This window comes from Anopheles cruzii, chromosome X (genome assembly GCF_943734635.1).
Source record: "Anopheles cruzii chromosome X, idAnoCruzAS_RS32_06, whole genome shotgun sequence".
NCBI lineage: Eukaryota > Metazoa > Arthropoda > Insecta > Diptera > Culicidae > Anopheles > Anopheles cruzii.
In genome coordinates this window covers 11,250,684-11,268,789 of record NC_069143.1, presented here as the reverse complement: position 1 = coordinate 11,268,789, position 18,106 = coordinate 11,250,684, and the positions used below count along the sequence as shown (strand labels likewise).

General features: G+C 53.0%; 2 protein-coding genes across 2 annotated transcripts; one reads left to right on the top strand and one right to left on the bottom strand.

The window, feature by feature from the left end:
- The first annotated feature begins 551 nt into the window (after positions 1-551).
- On the top strand, positions 552-8,411 carry LOC128269900 (uncharacterized). Its single transcript, XM_053007307.1, has 14 exons — positions 552-826; positions 1,526-1,771; positions 1,875-3,071; positions 3,156-3,279; positions 4,615-4,693; positions 4,778-4,844; positions 4,920-5,033; positions 5,098-5,188; positions 5,252-5,428; positions 5,498-5,655; positions 5,756-5,869; positions 5,937-6,124; positions 6,199-6,264; positions 7,020-8,411. The coding sequence occupies exons 1-14, from the start codon at positions 552-554 to the stop codon at positions 7,142-7,144; spliced, it is 3,021 nt and encodes a 1,006-aa protein (XP_052863267.1). The 3' UTR covers positions 7,145-8,411.
- A 606-nt stretch (positions 8,412-9,017) lies between these two features.
- On the bottom strand, positions 9,018-15,807 carry LOC128269333 (dipeptidyl aminopeptidase-like protein 6). The gene is made up of 14 exons (XM_053006810.1): positions 15,745-15,807; positions 14,947-15,061; positions 13,599-13,697; positions 13,426-13,529; positions 13,252-13,346; positions 12,833-13,164; positions 12,208-12,352; positions 11,852-12,140; positions 10,796-11,775; positions 10,547-10,738; positions 10,431-10,483; positions 10,214-10,321; positions 9,929-10,134; positions 9,018-9,834 (listed from the first exon to the last, which is right to left on the bottom strand). Exons 1-14 carry the CDS (start codon positions 15,805-15,807, stop codon positions 9,700-9,702), a joined length of 2,916 nt encoding a protein of 971 aa, XP_052862770.1. The 3' UTR covers positions 9,018-9,699.
- Positions 15,808-18,106: the final 2,299 nt, after the last annotated feature.

Genomic DNA, 18,106 nt, shown 5'->3' with positions numbered 1-18,106 from the left:
ACTCGAAAAAGGACGCCACCGCTTGCACCTGCAGCGGCAGCATTTAGGTGCGTTTTAAGTGTTTAGAATTAAGTTCAAACTGTGCGTGTGTGTGTGTGTGCAACTGTGCCTAGTGACCGGAAGTAGCCGCGACCCACGAGAAGTCCTCAAAACTCCCGTGTTCATGTGTGTGTTGTGGGTGACGTGCGCGTATCGGCCCTGTATCGGCCCGTCCCGTTATCAGCGACCTCGGCGACCCGGGTGACGCGGAAACCAGAAACCGGAAGCCAGCGAAAGCCAGTGAGGCCCCGAACCCCGAAATAGTCGCACACACGGCCACGCCGCGATCGCCGCGCCAACATCCGCGTTGTTGCGGAGAGCGCGCCAGAGGACTCCGCGCAGGGTGTCGGGGAAGTGGGTGGTGGGTAGGTGCTAGAGACGCCCCGCCCCCACACACACACACACACGCACCTGCAGAGCGGTCGTGCACAGCGTGCATTTCTCTAGAGCGCGCGCGAGAGAGAGAGAGAGAGAGAGAGCGAAGGACCGAAGGATCGACGCGCGGCCGCGAAATGGCGAGCGGCGGCAGCAGCAGCAGCAGCAGCGGCGGGGGTACGGGCCGCTCGGGATCTTCGCACGAGTACGGGGCCGCCGCCGCCGCCGCCCGCCGCGCAACGACGACGACGCTGGCGACGGGGACGAGCTCGACGCACCGGCGCTACGCGCGCAGTAACACGGCGAGTGTCACGCAGCTGCTGTCGGACAGCTGCAGCAGCATCCTGCAGCGGTTCCGGCGCAATCCGAGCGAAAAGTTGGACCTCCAGCAGAAGCGGCCGCAACAGCACCGGTAAAACCCCGAGGCACACACCCCCCACCATAATCTGTTACAACCTTACGGGCGAGCGCGAACGATCGACAGAGTGCGTGGCGGGCGGGGGCGGGAGGGGAGGCGGGCGGTAAGGTAGGAGGGGGGAAGGGGGTGGCAGCGGCGGCGGTTATGTCACGGTGCGACCGTTACCTAACGTTTGTTTTCGGCGGGCTGAGCTCTTGCATCTCGCCTGCTGGGGGCCTGCGCCTACCCGGGGGGTGCCGATGGGCCCGAGATGGCCGCCCCCCACCCCCACATCCACCCCCCCTACACACACTGAGTGGGTTGCGCAGGACCACACGTGCCACCCAGATGGGCGGATTGTTTGTTCTCGTTTGATGTTTCCTTTCCTTTTTTTTTTTGCTTTGCGCGATATTCGATTTATTTTCGAGATTTTCGGCCACGGGGATTCAGTGAGCAGTGAGCAGTGTGCAAGTGCACAACTCACAACAGTTGTACAAGCACAGCTTTACCCCTCCCCCTGCTCCCGTTCACTCCCTCGCGCTCGTTCGCTCCCTCGCGCTCGTTCGCCCCCTGACGGGTTGTGCCCCGTTGCCCCCAAAAAGACGAAGAAATGGATAAAAAACAAGTTGCTTATGTGCCCTGTCTGTGTCTGTCTGTCTGTGTGTGTCTGTCTGTGTGTGCCCTTTCCGGTTTCCTGGCACTCCCGACGGGTAGCGGGTTCCACGAGCTAGCAACGTCGGCGTCAACCAGCTCGATCCGGTCGCACGGCAGCGCGGTGTCGGCCACCTCCGACTACGGCAGCCTCGGTTCGTCGACAGACTCGGTCCACCGATCGCCCTACGCCCTGAGCAGCCTCAACAGTACGATGAGCTCCTACTACAAGCCCCTGTTCCGCACTTTCGGCAAGCGCTTCGATTCCCCGGCCACAGGTAGCGTCGCATCTGTGTCCTCGTCCGCACTGTCATCGGTCACCGCCAAAGTAAGTAACAGAGCCAGTAAAGCACAGAGCGAGCGAGAGAGAGATCCTTTAACGAGGCGCGCTTGATCCTTTGTAGCACGACAGCGGCAACACGATAGCGGCCGACGATAAGGACAAGACGCCGCTGGTCGTGCCGAAGCGGGTGCCCGCACCTTCAACCGGTGGTGACGGTGGTGGTGGTGGTGGTGGTAGTGGTAGTGGTAGTGGCGGTGGCAGCACCATCTCTCGCCTGGAATCCAAGTACTCCGACATCCTGAGCCGGGTGCAGAAGGAGCGCCATCTCAAGGAGCGGCGCAAAGACGGCGAGCAGGATGAAAAGAAACCGCAGCTGGAGGAACCGGATGAGGAGGAGGGGGAGGACAAGGAGAAAACGCTGGAACCGCCCGGGGCCGGCCGCACCAGCGGCAGCAGCAGGCGACCCCTGAACCCCCTGATGAAGAGTGCCTCCACCGCGACGAACCTGTCGGGGACGAAGGAGCGCACCCCGTACAAGCTGCAGCTCGGGCGCAGGACACCCAAGGACGCCCAGGACAGCCTGGGGATGCTGGTGTACCGCGAACCGAACCGGAATGGCCACCACCACCAGGCAGGCAAGGAGAACGTGTTCAAGTCGAAGTACGACCCGACCGAGCTGCTATGGGAGCTGGAAGGGGGGGCCAGCGGGCAGAAGGGCCGCAGGCCGACGAAGCCGTACCGGCGGAGCGACACGACGGACATGAGCTACTTGCACCGTCCGCGCCCGGAGCGCGATGGAGCCGGCGCAGTGCCGACGTTTGACGACCAACAGCAGCAGCAACAGCGGAAGAAGGAGCGCCGGAAGAGCTACCAGACCGGTGCTGGGCGGTACTTCGACGCCGACGGCATCTGCACGCTGTCGACGAGTGACGAAGAGTCGACGCCCAGTGCCGGCGGCGCCGCGGAAGGGCAGCGGAAGGGTAATCGATGGGAGATCGAGATGCTGCTCCAGAAGTACGCACCGCTCGACGGGGCGCCGGAGCTGCAGCGGAAGCAGTCCCCGCGGCCGCCCCGCGAACGTCGCTCGCACGTTACCGCCAATCCGGCCGAGGGGCACCACCGGCAGCGTACGTCGTCCTCGAACGTCCGCATGTATCCTGCTGGGACGGCAGGGACCGACAGCCGAAGCAGCGGCAGCCGAAGCTACTTGTCCGGGGGGCTGCAAACTTCGTGCACCATGCCGAACGTGGCGTCCCACCTGCTGAACGGTGACGGGTACGGTCATCACCACCACCACCACCACCACCATCACCAGTACCAGTACCAGTACCAGCAGCAGCAGCAGCAACAGCAGTATCCGGCCGGTGGTGGGTCGTCCATCCTGCCGATCCATACGTCGCGCGTCTACAGCCACAGCCGGCGCAGCGCCGCCAGTAACTCGCAGGTCCCAGGGCAGAGCCATCTGCTGCGTGGTAGTGGTGCTGGCGGCGGCGGCGGCCCCCGTTCGCGCATCCCCAAAGCACTGTCGACGTTTGTAAGGACGTGTTTCACCTCCACACTTCACGCCCATCAATCGAAGCCCACGAAGTGCCCACAGCCAACAGCCACCATCATCATCATCATCATCAGCCACTGACCCAATCAACGCACACACACACACACACACACACGCGCTACACATGTCAGGGACTTATGGTGAAAAGTTCGGCCATTTTGAGTAATCGGTCAGCTTTTGACAGCTGTTTTGCTTGGACGTGTCCTAAATCGTATCGTTGCGTCGTCCTTTCATGGGCCTCCTTCAGTTTGTGGGACACGAAAAAGTCACAGAGGGGCCAGATCTGCAGAATCCGGTGGCTTTGGCATCATCGGAGTGTTGTTTTTGGTCAAAAAATTGCGCAGAAACCACCAAGTTTGGGTTTCCCACAAATCCGGCCATTTGTGACGGATTGCTTCGGGTGAATGGCGCATAACTTGCGCAGGAAATATTCTTTATTGACCCTCGTTCTTGGCCCTCTGAGAACAGTTTTGAACCACTGATAAGCGCTGCTTTTGGTCCTGATAGCTTTTAGCATAAGCACCAGGAAACATTTCGATTGCGTCCGAGCTCTTAATTTCGTTTTTCACACAAAATTTGATAAAGATTCCTTTCCATCCATTTTTTGGAAGAGACAAAAATCAACGATGAGCCAAAACACGTCCAAGCAAAACAGCTGTCCAAAGCTGACTTATTACTCAAAATGGCCGAACTTTTCACCAAAAGTCACTGACATGTGGAGCCAGCCTTACGCCACAAAAAGTCGAATATACGTATCCCGCGAAAATTCCAATTTCGCAAACACGCTCCGTTTCGCACACATCCCCGTCCGTTCATCCGTTTGGCTGGGAAACTGGGGTCTGTGCCCGTTGCCTGTGTTCCCGTGTGCGTGTGTGCGTGTGCCGCTCTCTTGCATGTTCCATCTCGCTGTCCGGATCCGGACAGGGGCCGGTTCCAGACTGTGTCCGAGCGTTCTGTCACTTTGAGGGCCTGAGTTTGAGCATGAGCACTATCTGAACCTGTCCACACTTAACCACTGTGCGGCAGTGTACGTATATATGCATGCACCGTCCGAGATTGTAACATCCTGTTTCCTGTCTAATCGCGCCCCCCCCCCCCCTCGCGTTCAGTTTTTGCTCGTGTGCCACACTTTAACGGAGCGCGTTCCTGCAACGTTCCGTTGCAAAGTGTGTTGTTCCCTCGTTGATACTAAACCATTGGCCCCTGCTTGATGTAATCCGCCGTAATTGACACGATACTTTTCTATTTTACCATGCCCGCCCTTCAACTGCCGTTCTACGCCGTTCAACCCTGCCTGGATTGGACTGCGAGCAGCGAGCGAACCTGTCATCTGTGCGGGATGATTTGGATGGTCACCTGAACTACAGCATTGGCGACGTGCTGCACAACAAGTGTAAGTACCCGGAGAGGTGGTGGTGGTGGTGTCCGCCTGTGCTGTAGCGACTATCATGATGCTGATGATGCTCTTTTCTCTTAGATGAAATTATTGGTCGCCTCGGGGAAGGCACCTTCGGACGCGTGGTGAAAGTTAGAAATGTGGAAACGTGAGTATTTATCCGGACGGACCATCATCACGTGGAGCGTGGAGCGTTCAATTTTGATCTATTTATCACTTACAGCAACCAGCTGATGGCACTAAAGGTGATAAAAAACGTCGAGAAGTACCGGGATGCAGCCGAACTCGAAATTACGGCGCTGGTCAAGATACGCCAAGCGGATCCCAACCTGAAGCAGTGAGTAGTGAGGGGTTGGTGGCGTTCGCATCCATCTTCACGCGCGTTTTCCTTCCTTCCGTAGCCTCTGTGTGAAAATGGTGGACTCGTTCGATTACTTTGGCCACACCTGCATCGGGTTCGAAATGCTCGGCCTAAGTGTTTACGATTTTCTGGTCAGTATGATCTGGACACGATTTTGAGCCGTGACTGACTTGGTTTCCTTGGTTTCGCTGCAGAAAGACAACAACTTTCATCCCTACCCGATGGAACAGGTGCGCCACATCTCGTACCAGCTGTGCTACGCGGTCAAGTTCCTGCACGAGAATCGGCTCACGCACACGGATCTGAAGCCGGAAAACATACTTTTCGTCGATTCGTCGTACAGCACGCTGTCGACGAGCCAGGAAGAGCGGGTACGTAGAATACACGGTGCGGTGCCTGTGCTTGCTGCTGATGCCGATGTCGATGTCTTTGGTTTTTAGCGACGGGTGAAAAACACCGACATCCGGCTGATCGATTTCGGCAGTGCCACCTTCGACGACGAGCTGCACAGTACGATCGTGTCGACGCGTCACTACCGCGCGCCAGAAGTGGTGCTGGAACTTGGCTGGTCACAACCGTGCGATGTGTGGTCCATAGGGTAAGCCACACACATGACGATAGGCTGGGTATCGGCCCTGCATCGTCGCTTTGTTTTTATTTTATTTTCATTTGCCTTTCATTTCATTTGCGACTACAAGTTGCATCATGTACGAACTGTACAATGGAGGGACGCTGTTTCCAACTCACGATAACCGTGAGCATCTGGCCATGATGGAGCGCATTCTTGGACCCATCCCAGACCGCATGGCAAGGTAAGCGACGTTACTACTAGGTACTGGTTCCCCTTCATCTGCAATGCTTTCTCCGCGGTCGTTACAGCCTAACTAAAACGCGATTCTTCGTGCGCGGCAAGCTGGACTGGGATGAGAAGACTCTAGCCGGGCGCTTTGTACGCAACCGTCAGCCGCTGCACCGCCATGTCGTGGTTAACACACCCGAGCACCTTCAGCTGTTTGATTTGATTCGTAAAATGCTGGCCTACGAACCGAACCGCCGCATCAAATTAGGTAAGTAATTGATTGGCCGGATCCGAAAGGCCACCGGCTTACGATTCTAACGTGTTTGTGTTGCGCTGTTTCAGACGATGCCCTTCGACATCCGTTTTTCGACAAGCTTCCAGTGTCCCAGCGGCTCTACCCCGAACACCGTAATAGTTCACGCAACCATCCATCCATCGGCACCGACCGGGATCGTCTCTCCCGATAGGCTCGCGACCATCGCTCATTAATCGTTCGCGCGCCGCCCGTTAACCTTCTCTTTTTCCTACATCAATCCTTCGACTATATATTCACTATATTTGCCATTAGTCTTTTTGTCACTTGTCCCCTTTGCACAAGTTTTGTCATTTGTCCCATTTCCGAGACATCGGGAATGTAGTAGGTTAGTTAGTTTAGTTTACCGAACTGCAAACGGTGAGGCCTAACCGTAGTGAAGCTACGCCTATTACGCCACAACGAAGCGTTAGGCAATGAGCGACGCCAGAAACCACAATCATGCCCTTGAGCGATGGCGTGTTTTTTTGGCTACTACTTTGCTCGAAACATTTTTCAAATTGGTGTGCTGGTTTTGGCATTGACTACTAATAATAATATATGTAAGAACCGAGTTTTGCTGCAAATCGCTGGAAGAACTGATCAACTGATCATCCAAGTCCCCAGAGGATCCAAAGAGAGAAGAATAGAGAATATCGTATATTATCGTGACATACACAAACACTACACTAGGCTGCCTTTCATATGCATGACATAGAAGATTAGATTACTAGATTTATCGATTACAACCCTCGGATCACTAATTAACCTTCTTTTGTTTTCGAACAAATTTTTTGGCTTTCTCCAAAATCAATCAATGCCCAAAACTGGCTTGCTTTTGCTGACTGATAATTTGCTGCCGATGCTGTAGCCATAGTAAAAGCAACAGACCCACGACAACCGGATCCATCACGTAAAGTGCGTAAGCCGATGCCCCTCACACTGCTACCCATAATGGCCCGTTGGCAAAAGGGGACTATCGGATTTAGAGCCTAACATCATCCTCCACCAGCAGTGCGCTCGCTACGAAGATGGATTGACAAAGAACAGATTAATCACAGCAACGTACACAATAGGATAGAGGGGTCACGAGATGCGAGAAAAGGGGCTGTCAGCATGGATGGCTTCATGATGTGCCCAGCAACAGTCATAATAGCAGTGTGCTAGTTATTAACAATAACGACACCGTCGAATCGAATTAAGGAATTTTTTGCAACATGATTCCAACGTTACCAGCCAAGCCAGAAACAATAGTCATTGCTACAGCCTATATTCTATTTAGTTGCTATTAGATGGTGCTGGAGATAATGTTAAAATTATGATGTTTCTTGTACGTTTGATCACTTTCTGATCACTCCCTTTTATTGCTCATTTAATTATGAATTACGAATTTGCTTGCTATATGTTCCCAAGTTCCTATACCGATCAAAATCCCACGTTTTGGCTGTTTCGTAAAATATTAGAATAATGTTAAAAACAATTCTTGGTAAATTGCTTGCTATGCCTGCGTGATCAAGTTCGAAGCACGTTCGAATACTTACGTTAGAATTAGACCGTACGGTGGTTAGCGTCGGTTTGAACTAGTCCGACCGGTTTACAAAATTACTGTTTAGGATTTACTCTTACGAAATGTGCCTGCTCTGTGAAAGATGTGTGTTCACAACGACAATCAACAAACTAAAGATGAGATTTTCGATGTTTTAGGATTGATTCACGCCATCTAAAAAGAAAGTAAATCTAAAGTAAAGAGATCCAGTAAAAGGCTAAAACGCTGAACAACAGAATCCAGTACAGGATTTCTTCGCTTGGCTGCGCTGATAGGGAAATGATAGAACCTGATATGATTTCAAAATGCCACAGTGCCTTTCAATTTTGCCTGCATTATTCAAAAGTGTGCATGGAAATATTTTTCATCGAAACGAAAGGTCGTTGACAGCAGCAAGCAAGTGAGTGCAGCTAGTCGTTTGAAAGAGAAAAGATGTAGCTCACTTTTATTCACATTTCAATTTACTTGTCATTAGATTTAAAAAAGTTACCTTAAGCAGCGGACAAAACGTGCCCAAGACTGGCCTCCTAATCCTTTGGTGCAGGTGGGTGGCCAGACTCAAAGGCCAATTTATTCATTATGATGATATGGAAGAGTTTTGATTTATCAGTCAATTTTCATTGACGCCAATAATGTCTAGCAACGTAATTTTCAATCAATCGACATACCAATCAATTAACTGATATACCGGTGCAAAGGTGTGCGTCGCAAGAAACGGCGGAAGTTTAACTGATATACCGGTGCAAAGGTGTGCGTCGCAAGAAACGGCGGAAATCATACAACACACACAATAGGAACACACAATAGGTAACCCAGTAAACCCAACCCAACCCAGTTTGTACCAACTAGCAACCTAACAACCAGTTTGATAATAAAACTTTAACAATGTACGCAAATGCAGAACGTTGGTTTGTTCAATTCGCTTGAGTGAAGGATAAGCAGACAAAGCCGAAGATAAGGCTACCTAAAACGGACTTGGAGCCAACAAATTCAATCAATGGGGGTTTGTTCCGATGTTGCATATTATCACAAGGTATTCATGGCAACTAGAGTTTCAAAATTATATTCAAAACTGTGCATTTTATTAAATTGTTCGATGCTATCAAATGCAATCACATCACAACGAACCACCAGGCGGCTCCATCGCCGAACAACTCAGCGCGATTCGTCATGAAGACCCTCGAAGGTGCCGATTGCAGCTTTGCCGTAGAACGTAGATTTGTGGTAAAAGAAATTAGCGAAACAAAATAGGATAATGACGAAAGTTCAGATTCTTTTATTTTTGTAAGTTTTCCATTCGCACACCATCGTTCTTCGGTGGATCTCGGTGATCGGAGTGGAGAAATGGCGAAATGGCCAAGTTATCCGACGTGGTCGGTCGCCAGTGCCAGGTGGTGTATGCGATGTATGGCCGGGTCCGTAAGTAAGAGACTCCGGGTGGCCCCCGGATGGCTCGGACGCAAACGACTGTGGCCCGCGACTGCTGTGGCTTCCCCGGGAAACGCCGGAAGAGAAAGGTTGGCTTCTAGTTCGAGCTGCCGGATGTCAAACATCCGTGCACCAGCAACCTGCAGCAGGCCCAGCAGGAGAGTGAAGGATTGGAAGAATTTAGGCTTTTGCTACGGAGTGCGGAGTGTCAGGAGGAAAGGATCTGGCCAGACCAAGACTGGCGACTGACTTGGTTTGTGCGCGGTCTTTAGCAGTAATCGTACGAATCAAACCTCCGGTTCCACCGGCCGCCAGTAACCCACGACGCCAGAGGCTCTGGGTCTCACCAGGACACATGCCCAGAGCTGCCGTAGAGCCGTACTGTTAAATACTGTATCATATTGATTGGGATTCGATTCGGGCTGTCTTATCTTAGCACTTATTTCGTTTTGAATTACCATTATTCTATCATCAATCAAACGTGTTTGTATGTTTTCATGTCTTCTGCTTTTTTCTGCCTCTTTTCCTAGTTGGGTTTTCGTTCTACTGCTGGAAACCAGAACACCACCGGAAAGAACTACGTTTTAGACAGAAAGAATGCCGACGTCCAGTCCTGATTATCGTTGCCAAAGTTCTCCTCGATGTAGGTCTCGATGGTATGGTACAGGTGCTCCGACACACTCCTATACTCGTGATCCTCGTCGACGTACATCTGGGTGGAGACGAGCGAGGGAGCGAGAGAGAGAGAGAGAGTATGTGGTGACAATGGACTCAGAGTTGGGCGCGATCAGAGGTCCAACAAGTACCTGGTGCCGGAAGATGATACCTCGGTTGACTAGCGCCCGGGTGAGCAAGGCAGCGTGCTGCTCGTGCACCATGCAGTCGGCTGTGCTGTGGATCACCAGGAAGTTCTTCGAGGCCAGGGCGCCCACCTTGGTCGAGAGGTCGGACTCGATCAGCGATCGTTCGATGTCCTCCTGCTGCAGCACGTAGCGCTCGGTGAAGAAGGAATCTGAAACGGGTCGGCCCCGTGCCATTATCGGTTTTCGATCGCATCGCTTCGTGCCCGTTAATCGCATTGCTGAACTTACGGTAGTAACGGAACGACACGATCGGCGAGATAGCCGCCACGCACTTGAGTACCTGGTTCGCGTCGGTTGCCAGCATCTGCACCGCGATGTAGCCACCGTAGCCCTTCCCTGAAACCCGGGGGACCAAAAAAAGGAGACAAAAAGCACTCAAGTACCCGAAATCAGGTCCGACCACTCGAGCATCGAGCATCTCGTTAGGCTCGGATTCGGTACGTACCGTACACGCAAATCCGGTTCGGATCTACCAGCTTCAGATTATCGCGCAGATACCTACGGTGAAAAATCGTCGGAATTAGTGTCGGCAAAGGTCGGAGCGCTCAGTGATGGGCTCACATTAGCACGGCCAGTTGGTCCTCGACCTCGATGCCGACGCGCCCCCGGATCTGCGTCTTGAGCGATTCGCCCTGGAAGCCGGACCCGCGGGCATCGATCTGGGCGATAATGTACGACTGGTGGCTGCTCAGGTACCAGTTCCAGTCCACGTGATACTCCTCCGACACGAGCTGGCGCTCCGGGGCGGCCTCTCTGTGGTGGAGAGAGAAGATGTGAGGGTGGCTCAGTGTGGTCGGGAGTGCTTCTTACATATGCAGGATCAGTGGCAGCTGCAGATCGTCGTCCTCCTTGACGCCGGGCGGTAGGAATAGTTTGACCTGCGCGTTGAAGTCGTACTTGATCTGCACGCTGAACGTCATGATCTGCGGCTTGGCCAGCTGGGCGAGCTGGTCGCGCAGCTCGTTGCCGTCGTTCAGGACCCGCAGCCGGCGCTCGGTGCTGGCCTCGATCAGGTACGTGGACGGCGAGTCTGGCCCGAGGCACTCTTGCACGAAGTAGGTGTAATCGTCGTTGAACGTGACACGGTTGTACAGGCAATTGTTCGGCAGTGGCTTCCCGCCCGTCGATGCGCCTTCCGCATCGTCGGTGGTCGGTGGTGGGCGGCCGCTACCGCACGTGACGCAGTACGGCACGGCGGACCCGAACATTCGGAGCGGCTGCACGTCACCGCTGGTGTTACCGGTCGCCGGATAGTGGTGGCCGCTTGTCCCACCGGGTGCTCCCCCATCCGGCTCGTCCGTGCCATCCGCCAGCGGGGCGCCAGTCAGCTGGTCCAGCCCGAGTGGTATCTTGTACAGGTGGCGCTGGCCCGGCTTGTGGTAAGGGGCGGCCATAAAGTACACGAGCCCGCGCCGGGCATCGTAGCCGACGATCTCGGTCACCTCGAACTGGCCCATCGTCAGCGTGATGGTGCGCTTGGTGCCGAGCTGCACCAGCACCAGGTGGCGGTAGTACCCGTGGGACCCGTCCCGCACGTTCAACCGCTTCACCATGTAGAGCGGCCTCGGCTCGGTTCGGGGCGTGGGCGGGGCGTGGGCCACTGTCGGCTGCGCCAACGGTTGCAACGGTCCCGGGGAGCTTCCGTTCCGTGGTGGTGGTGGTGCCGTCGGCGGTGCCGCCACCACCAACCCGTCACGGGCGTCGACGTCCGACGTCGGATGCCGGCGGATGAACAGGGGGCTCTCGCCGATCAGCACCCACGAGTTGGCGACCGCTTTCTCCTGAAAGATCTGATACGACCGATCCGATAGTCTCGGGAGTGTTCGTGGGGACAGTGCCCTCCCCACCCCCGGGTGTACCACCTACCTCCACACAGGCGAAGGTCGGCGCTCGGCACAGCAGCACGTGCGCCAGGCTCTGGTTGCGGCTGGCGTACGTGACCGACAGCTCGACCGGCGATAGCCAGCGCAGGCCCCCGACGTAGCTGGCGGTGGCCAGGATGGGCGCCGGGACGGTAATCTGCTTCGGGAAGATGTACTTCAGCACACCGAGGTGCACCACCGACACCGTTACGTTCGGGTTCGGTGAGTTCACCTTCGGATAGCGGATGCTGCGCATCTTCGGGTACTGCTGCCCATCACCATACCAAAGGTACCTACGGGCGGAGATTCAAGGAGATTTTACGAAGCCGGAATCATTGGGGGGCTCAGCTAGGTACTTACTGATACCGCTGTACCTGCGTCACGTTGAAGGACAGGAAGGACAGGTATTGGCCATCGGGTGAAAACATAAGGGTCGGTCCTTTCAGCTCCGGCACGTTCGCGTACAGCCAGTCTGGCACTCCGTTCAGCACGCCACCATCCTTCCCTGCATGGAACGGAACGGAACGGAAAACCGTGTCAGCATGGTCATAGGTCAACAAATCGTTAGGCTATAGTTTTAGGACTTTGAATTAACTGCTGTCATACAATGAATGGCATTATTTACTAAATGTTTCAAATTTTTGTTTATACTATGCTGTGACAGTATAGTGACAGTCAGTGAGTCGCAGTATAGTTTTTTGGTTGCACGTGTAAACAACAGTTATCATCGAAACACGACCGCACACGGCACGGATAGTGAAAATGGGGTGTTTTGTTCCTGGTAAAGTGAACATCGACAACAATTAATGAGTTTGAAGTAAGCGTTGGCCATAAAATGATCAGAATGATAAGACAGATTTTTCAGTGTGACAACGCTAGACCACACATCCCACACAACCGGTCCAACGGGGGAAGAGGCCACAATTGTCGAATAAAAACCGCATGAATGAACTCGTAAGTCGTAATACCACCGCCAGTGACGTACCGTTGGTGGTGATGCGGCAGATCAGATCGTACTGTACGCGTGGTTTGTAGTAAATATCGCCCTGGTGCACGAACGCGATACCCTGCGCGGACGTAGCCCAGCCAGCAAAGGAGGATGACGACGATGGCGGCGTCTGCTGCTGCTGTTGCTGCTGCTGGCCCTTGTCGCCGCCCTCGTACCAGGGCCACGGCGACGATGAGGCCCCACCGGAAGCATTCGGTGTCGGGGCGATCGGCGCCCAGAGGACACGCTGCAGCTGCGGCGCCAGCTGATCGCCTTCCTTCACCGACAGTGGAAACACGTTCGAGGTGGTCAGATCGTAGATAAAGTAGCTGGCCAACAGGAAGGAGGAAAAACAGAACGCTTACGATTAGTGGCACGGTACGGCATTGGCTTGCGCGGTGGCCTAATTGCCTAACCTGCGGTTGCTCTGCTGAGCGTTGCCCTTCGCAGCGTACAGCAGCACAAAGTTCCGATCTGGTGACACATCGTAGCTGTCAACGTTCAGTTGCCGCTAATGTGGATAGATCGGGCAAACAGGATTTGAGTTAGCTAGCCTCGCGATGGCCACGGCGTCGATGGCCGGTACTTACGAAAGTCGAGTTGTTCATCAGCACCTCGAACCGGAAGCCACTGGTCCGGCTGATCTGCAGCGATGTCAGGCCGCCCTCAGAGTTAATGAAAACATACTCGTACCCTAGGTGATGTTTAGGCGGCTTAGTAAAATACGGGGGCGATTAGCATCGACAATCGGCTATCGACTTACGGTTAATCCAGGACCCGTTCTGCGCGTTCCAGTCATAGCGGCCCGACTTGATGTCGTACAGCGATATGCGGCGGCCGTGTAGCTTGGAGTTTTCAATTTCTAAAAACGAAAATCAGGGCGGGCCAGAGTGAAGATAATCGATAATCAAACCCGCACATAGCGACACATTTAACGCGAGCCCGAATACACCGAATATGAGAGAATGGATACAACGAAAAAGTACACCATACACCATCGCAACGGAAACGGAATAATAGAAGCAAAAACGAGCAGACAACCGAACCGAAACCCGAACCGAAAAGATCAAACAAATAGAGATAAAGAGGAGATCGCATTAAAAGGGGGAAAATACAGTAAGAGAAAACGAGAGAACGAAAGATAGATGAGAGGGAGAGAACAAGAGAGAGAGAAAAGAGAGAAACCGACAGTTATAGTTGAACTTGCACTATTGATTGCAATGTTTGTTTGTTTTGGATTGGTTTTAGATTTATTTATTTTTCGACAAGTGAGAAGGACTTTGTTTTTTTATTCACGCAACGGTCAACGTTGTGCGATAGAGAGAGAGTGAGAGAGAGAGAGAGAGAGAGAGACCCTGACTCCCTGAGCAGTCAAAGAGCATGGATAGTGTAGCCATTGTGATCTGAAATAGTACGGCACCACTAGCTGCTGGTTCGTTAGCTTAGCTACCTCTTTTACTACCCGGTACAACAAAACCAAAAAGAAACTAAGTGCAAACCAACTACTACTAAAAGCAGCAATGCTAAGGTTCTGGGAGCTGAAGAATCACATCGCGCTTCTTTACTGCTGAGGGTAAAGTGACGGCCGGCCACGGAGTGGATTTATTGTTTCCGGTTCGCACCGGAACAAGCAGAGAGACAGCGGATAATAGCGGCGTAGCATTGTGGGGTGTGCTTGCAGAGGTGCAACAGACAGGAACAGTGACAAAGACGCCGTCTCCACACGCCTACTAACGATGAGCAAACATTACTACACCGCGATTCACTAACGCAAGGAGATATGAAGCAATATTCGGTAAGTGGCATCAACAGAGAGGGAGTTTGGCCGATCGCCAATCGGTCGGTCAAGACGCAACAAATGCCAAGTGGGCAGGGCAGACGGATATCCCGAAGTGGGTATAGTAGTAGCAGGGTTTGATAGTAGTAGTAGTAGTAGTAGTGCGCTGTTACATGTTTCGAAGCGTGACAAACGAATAAAGAAGATGTTCTAAACGTTGTTGGCAGGAGTGGTGCTCGGGTGCTTGCTGGATGGTGTATAGCAAAGCAAAGTAACGAATACACACATATACACACACACACACACACACACACACAACAGATGAGTAATGCACCTGGCGACAGAAGTAGAATCGAAAACACTATTAGCCCCAGTACGGCAGCAATCACTAAAAGCGCTATAAAAATGCCTCTCCAATTTCTTTTCTCCGAGGAAGAGACTGTTAACTCCTACGAGCAAAGATCGTAAGAAAGAGAGAGAGAGAGAGAGAGAAAATTAGCAAGAGAGAGAAAGAGGGGGAGAAAGATAGTATTGGAAAGAGGGAAAGAGAGAGAAAGAGAGAGAGAGAGAGAAAGAAAAAGAAGCGATCAGTTTCCTTTTCTTATTTTTGAAGCGTGTCTGTAAGTGACAGTGGGTATGTGTGTGTGTGTGTGTGTGTGCGTGGGTTTATGTGGGTGGGTGGGTGGAAGCTGGGAGGTGTGTTTTTTCATTGTCCTGTAGCTATTTGTTTTGTTTGCGGCATACTCCATAACAGAACAGAATTCAGAGTAGTACAAAGTACAAAACAGAAAGGCCGTCAGCCCCGAATGGCGGGCTCTCTCAATTAGGCGGACGGCTACATGGAGGCTACAGGACGGAGGAGGATTAGGAAGAGTCCACCCCGGAATGGTGGGCACCAGGCAACACACACACACGCGCGCGCTTCCTTTCTTTGCTGATGCTGATAAGGGATGATCACATGAAGCGCGGTGTGTTGTTAACGTGATAATGTGAGCCAAGTGCACCTTCATCCGGAGCGCTCTAATATCTAGAGCACATCACCAACAGGCCAACTGGGAACGGCAGGATGTGCGGAGTTAGGGGGAAGAATGGAGAAACAGGTGTGGGAGTGCGGTGTGTATAAGCACTTCACCTCGAACTGTGAGTCTTTCTTATTCCGAACGGTTGCATGGCCCGTGCTTTGGACGGTGTTCATCTTCGGTGCCGTCCGGATCCCCGCTACTCAGGAGGGGGTGTATCAGCTATGGTGCGCGGCGAGCCTCACGACGACGACCCACGACTGTACTGTACTGCCCGGAAAGAGTCCTTTCGCCCTCGCAGGTGCTAGAAGGTGGCACGTCGACGTCGAGCTCGTCACTTCCGGTCGAGCGAAGTGGGTGCTCGAGACGTGCTATGCATGCGTTGCTGGGCGCTCCTTGGGCCACACCACTAATTGGGCTGATTGATAAGGTCGCGTCTCCGCTCGCTGCGCTCGCTAGGCGTTCTGCTGGGCGTTGATTGGGGCCGTGGCCGTGAGATCCCCGGATGCCCCTGTGGACGGGCACCCTCACGCAGGACTGGACGTTTGGATGCAATCACAATATCTTCGTATTCTCGATGGAGTGTTCACAGGAAAGTCACATCCGAAGCCACCGTAGTTCAACGCATTACCACCACGCCAACACTGCAGCAGCAGCGCCTTTCCGCTGACGTTCGCTCCATAAACAGGACATCACTGTCGACGGACACACAGCTTCACTGGGTCACGCAGGCCACACGCACACGCACTGGCGCGTAGTAGGGTAGCTTTCCGTCACTCTTGCGAGCCTCTTTCTCGGCAACAGCACAGCGAACAGCGTAATGGAGAACGCGCGCGCAACGTTATACACCACCTCCGCCCAACAACTAACGAAGGTCTATTGGCCCTACTGCCGGATGACCTTCTTATGGACACCGTCCACACCGACGAGGGACACACGGCTAGCTGAAATACTTTCGCCTTCTGCTTGCGTAGACCCTCTCCTAGCTTTGGGTTCGGAGCAGTCCAATGGACCAATCTACCCGATTACGGGGCAGCAAATGAACTGGCACTCCCGGGCGAGGTACGTCTACCGTAAAGGACGGACGCTGCCAGTGGCGGACTTGTGGCGTAAAAGGACATCTAACCGGAGTGTGGTGGATTTGGGCCGCCTGAGAGAGCGAGCTCACTCGGCCGTGCGAGTGTGGCCCACTCTCCCGTGGCGCCTTCTGCAGCCCATTCTCTCCACACTAGTCTGCGGGGTCTGCAGCAGCAACAGAAGCATAGGCAGTATAGAAGCACAAGAGAGTTCGGTGAGTACCTACCCGCGCTTACCAGCACGTGGAGGCGGTGAGGGGTGGTAGTGTAGTACATCACATCTGCGGAGCGCGACAAAGAAAACTGAAACCTTCATCTCCGTGCCGTGCTCCAGTCATGCGTACTACACTGCGCCATCCTGCCGTTCAAATTCAATTTTTCCTCTATGTTTGCTCTTGCTCAGAGCTTTGCCTCCGCTCCAAGGTGTGTCACATAGCACAAGGTCCTCGAAGTAGGCCACTTTTCTCCGTTTCTGTTTGTTCTCGAGGTTCGTTTGGGCCTTTGGCGCACCTAGCACACGTCAGCAACAGCAGCAGGCTTTGCGTCCTGTGTGTGTAAAGAACTGCTGCCCGAGCTCCCGCTGTAACAAACGTGCTTTCATTGGGAGGTCCTCAGGTTGGGTTCAATATCCGATTGATTGAAATGTTCAAACACACGTCACACAGGGGATTCCTATTTGGTTTGGACTCCGACTTTAAATACGAAAGTGGACTATCGGTAATTTCCAACAGCATCATATCAAGTGTCCGAAACAAATAAGTAAACTGGCAGGCAGAGGCCATTAGGATTGTCGTATGAAAAGAGACTCTCCCTCCGATTTTACGCACCAAAAGCAGCCTGTACCTCATACCGGCGGATTCTTTATAGTCTCTTTCATTTGTGGGTAGATTCATAAACTGTCAATCTATGGTTGGTTCAAGCCATATACGGCAACTCATGCCTAGACGCACAAAGTTCGCCTGAAGAAACCGCGTTGCATTCGTGTAGATCGATGGTAGTTTCACGTCTGATCTCCATAAGGATGCACTCTGTAGGCCCTTAGCAGTTTCGCCAAGACAACGTTCTTTGTAGGTGCTCTTGTAAAGGTCTTAGGAGAACGTTTTGATTGGCAAGGATTGCTTCAAATAATTCTTCGTTTTCCTGCATTGATACATAACTCGTACGTTGTATTTCATTTAGAATTAGACCTGTGATACAGTATTTTGAATGAAAAGCAATAGCAGCAACCGTTAAGAAATTATTTACCGTTAAGTTTAATTTTCCTTCGGTGACAGGTGCTTCTTTTTGTGCTTAGAATTTTGCCGACGCCAGAAAGTTCGGCAGATTGTTTGGAAAGTTTTAGTGCAACCGTATAGTCACCGGACTATGCACCAAGCGATTGACACCTTTTTCGCGCATT

What these genes read in the sequence shown, in the direction of transcription:
- LOC128269333 (XM_053006810.1), bottom strand. Translation starts at nt 15,807, where the DNA reads ATGAACACCGTCCAAAGCACGGGCCATGCAACCGTTCGGAATAAGAAA. An exon ending in AGAAAGACTCACAGTTCGAG is followed by an intron (nt 15,062 to 15,744) that starts GTGAAGTGCTTA and finishes CTTTGCTCGTAG; the next exon opens with GAGTTAACAGTCTCTTCCTC. An exon ending in GACCAACTGGCCGTGCTAAT is followed by an intron (nt 10,484 to 10,546) that starts GTGAGCCCATCA and finishes TTTTCACCGTAG; the next exon opens with GTATCTGCGCGATAATCTGA.
- LOC128269900 (XM_053007307.1), top strand. Translation starts at nt 552, where the DNA reads ATGGCGAGCGGCGGCAGCAGCAGCAGCAGCAGCGGCGGGGGTACGGGC. An exon ending in GCGGATCCCAACCTGAAGCA is followed by an intron (nt 5,034 to 5,097) that starts GTGAGTAGTGAG and finishes TTCCTTCCGTAG; the next exon opens with CCTCTGTGTGAAAATGGTGG. An exon ending in TAAGTGTTTACGATTTTCTG is followed by an intron (nt 5,189 to 5,251) that starts GTCAGTATGATC and finishes GTTTCGCTGCAG; the next exon opens with AAAGACAACAACTTTCATCC.